The sequence below is a fragment of the Buceros rhinoceros genome, unplaced genomic scaffold (genome assembly GCF_000710305.1).
Source record: "Buceros rhinoceros silvestris isolate BGI_N320 unplaced genomic scaffold, ASM71030v1 scaffold32930, whole genome shotgun sequence".
NCBI classification, from domain to species: domain Eukaryota; kingdom Metazoa; phylum Chordata; class Aves; order Bucerotiformes; family Bucerotidae; genus Buceros; species Buceros rhinoceros.
This window is the reverse complement of record NW_010391863.1, coordinates 1,636-2,905: the sequence shown is the minus strand read 5'-3', so window position 1 is coordinate 2,905 and position 1,270 is coordinate 1,636. Positions and strand designations below refer to the sequence as shown.

Here is a 1,270-nt window from a genome sequence, read left to right as displayed (position 1 = left end):
CCCCCCCCAGCCACAGCGCCCAGGCCAGGAGCTGGTGGGACTAGAGCTGGAGCAGAAATGCGGAAGGAGGATGGAACTCCCTGCCCAAGCCTGCTGGCATCCTCCCCCGCGGATGACAGCTCACATTGCTCGCAGGGACATGTCGGCTGCCACAGAAGAGGAAGAAACGAATGGTATTGGCAGAGAAACCTGGAATTTTTTTCCTCCTTCACAAAATGCAAGGCTGCTGCTGGGAGCGCGAGGGAGGAGAAGGGATCACCCCATTTCTGCCCCACTCGACACAGGGAAGGACAAAGCACGGAGCAATGAGGGGGGTTTTAATCCAATTCTGTTTCTGAGAGGAGTGTGGAGGAGGGGTAGTGTCTCTAAACGCGCGGGTTAACCTACTTCTGTTTGATTAAACCATAGCGTGCCACTGATCTCGCCTCAGCAGCAGGTGCCCCAAGAGGCAGAGCGGATGGGCATTAACCCCCCGGTCTCCAGGCAGATCTGATCCTGCTGCTGGCTCTTCAGTTGAAATCAAGAGAGGACAGAAAAGGAGAAGGTGTGGAATAGAATTATTTGATGTTTTAAAGATAAAAGCAGTGGCCCAGGGCCAAATTCCTACTGACTTTCAAGAGGGACCGAGATTCTTCCCTCGGCTGGTCCCTGCTGCTCTGGAGTAGCTCCTGACATGGGCTCAGCCTGCACTGAGCATCTCTGCTGATCCATGGAACAGCCTGTGTTCCCTGACCAGCTGAAGGGGTCGCCTTGTGTTCTGTTCGGAAAGCTACAGCACGTTGAGGGATCCAACCTGTCCTCGCAGTCTGGTTCTAGTTCCTGCCTCAGTTTGTTGTTTTGGGCTAGTAAATAACTCAGTAGTGCAATGAATAAGGAACAAAACACTCCAGTTTAACTGCCTGGCTTGCACAACGAAACAGGCAAGTTCTGCTTAAGCAGCAGCCCCACAGATGAGGAGAAGCACCTCTGCTTATTGTCCTGCTTGACCCCTGGCTCGGTTGCCTCTCGGGCAGGCAGATGCTCTTACCTTGGTCCTGAGAGGGGTGACAGGCACATCTTTAGTGGAGACGCAGAGCAGCACGATGCCTGTCAGTCCCGCTGCGATCACCAGCCAGGGGGGAAGGAGTTCACGCCAAGACATGAAGCGCTTTCGCCTTTTGCAGAGTCAAAAGAGGAAGCAGCGGAGCAGCAAACTGACAGCAGCTGCTTTTTACACCCTCTGAAAAGAGGAGAAAGGCGGGGCTGGGGCCAGGCTCTGACTTCAGCCCAG

General features: G+C 54.4%; 1 protein-coding gene across 1 annotated transcript in view; it reads right to left on the bottom strand.

Moving 5' to 3' along the window:
- LOC104499721 (ectonucleoside triphosphate diphosphohydrolase 2-like) overlaps positions 1–1,141 on the bottom strand; it is a 10,913-nt gene extending 9,772 nt beyond the window's left edge. Inside the window, exon 1 of the mRNA XM_010143271.1 lies at positions 1,028–1,141. Within this exon, the coding sequence (XP_010141573.1) occupies positions 1,028–1,141 (114 nt within the window). The remainder of the gene's footprint in view (positions 1–1,027) is intronic.
- Between the last annotated feature and the right edge of the window lie 129 nt (positions 1,142–1,270).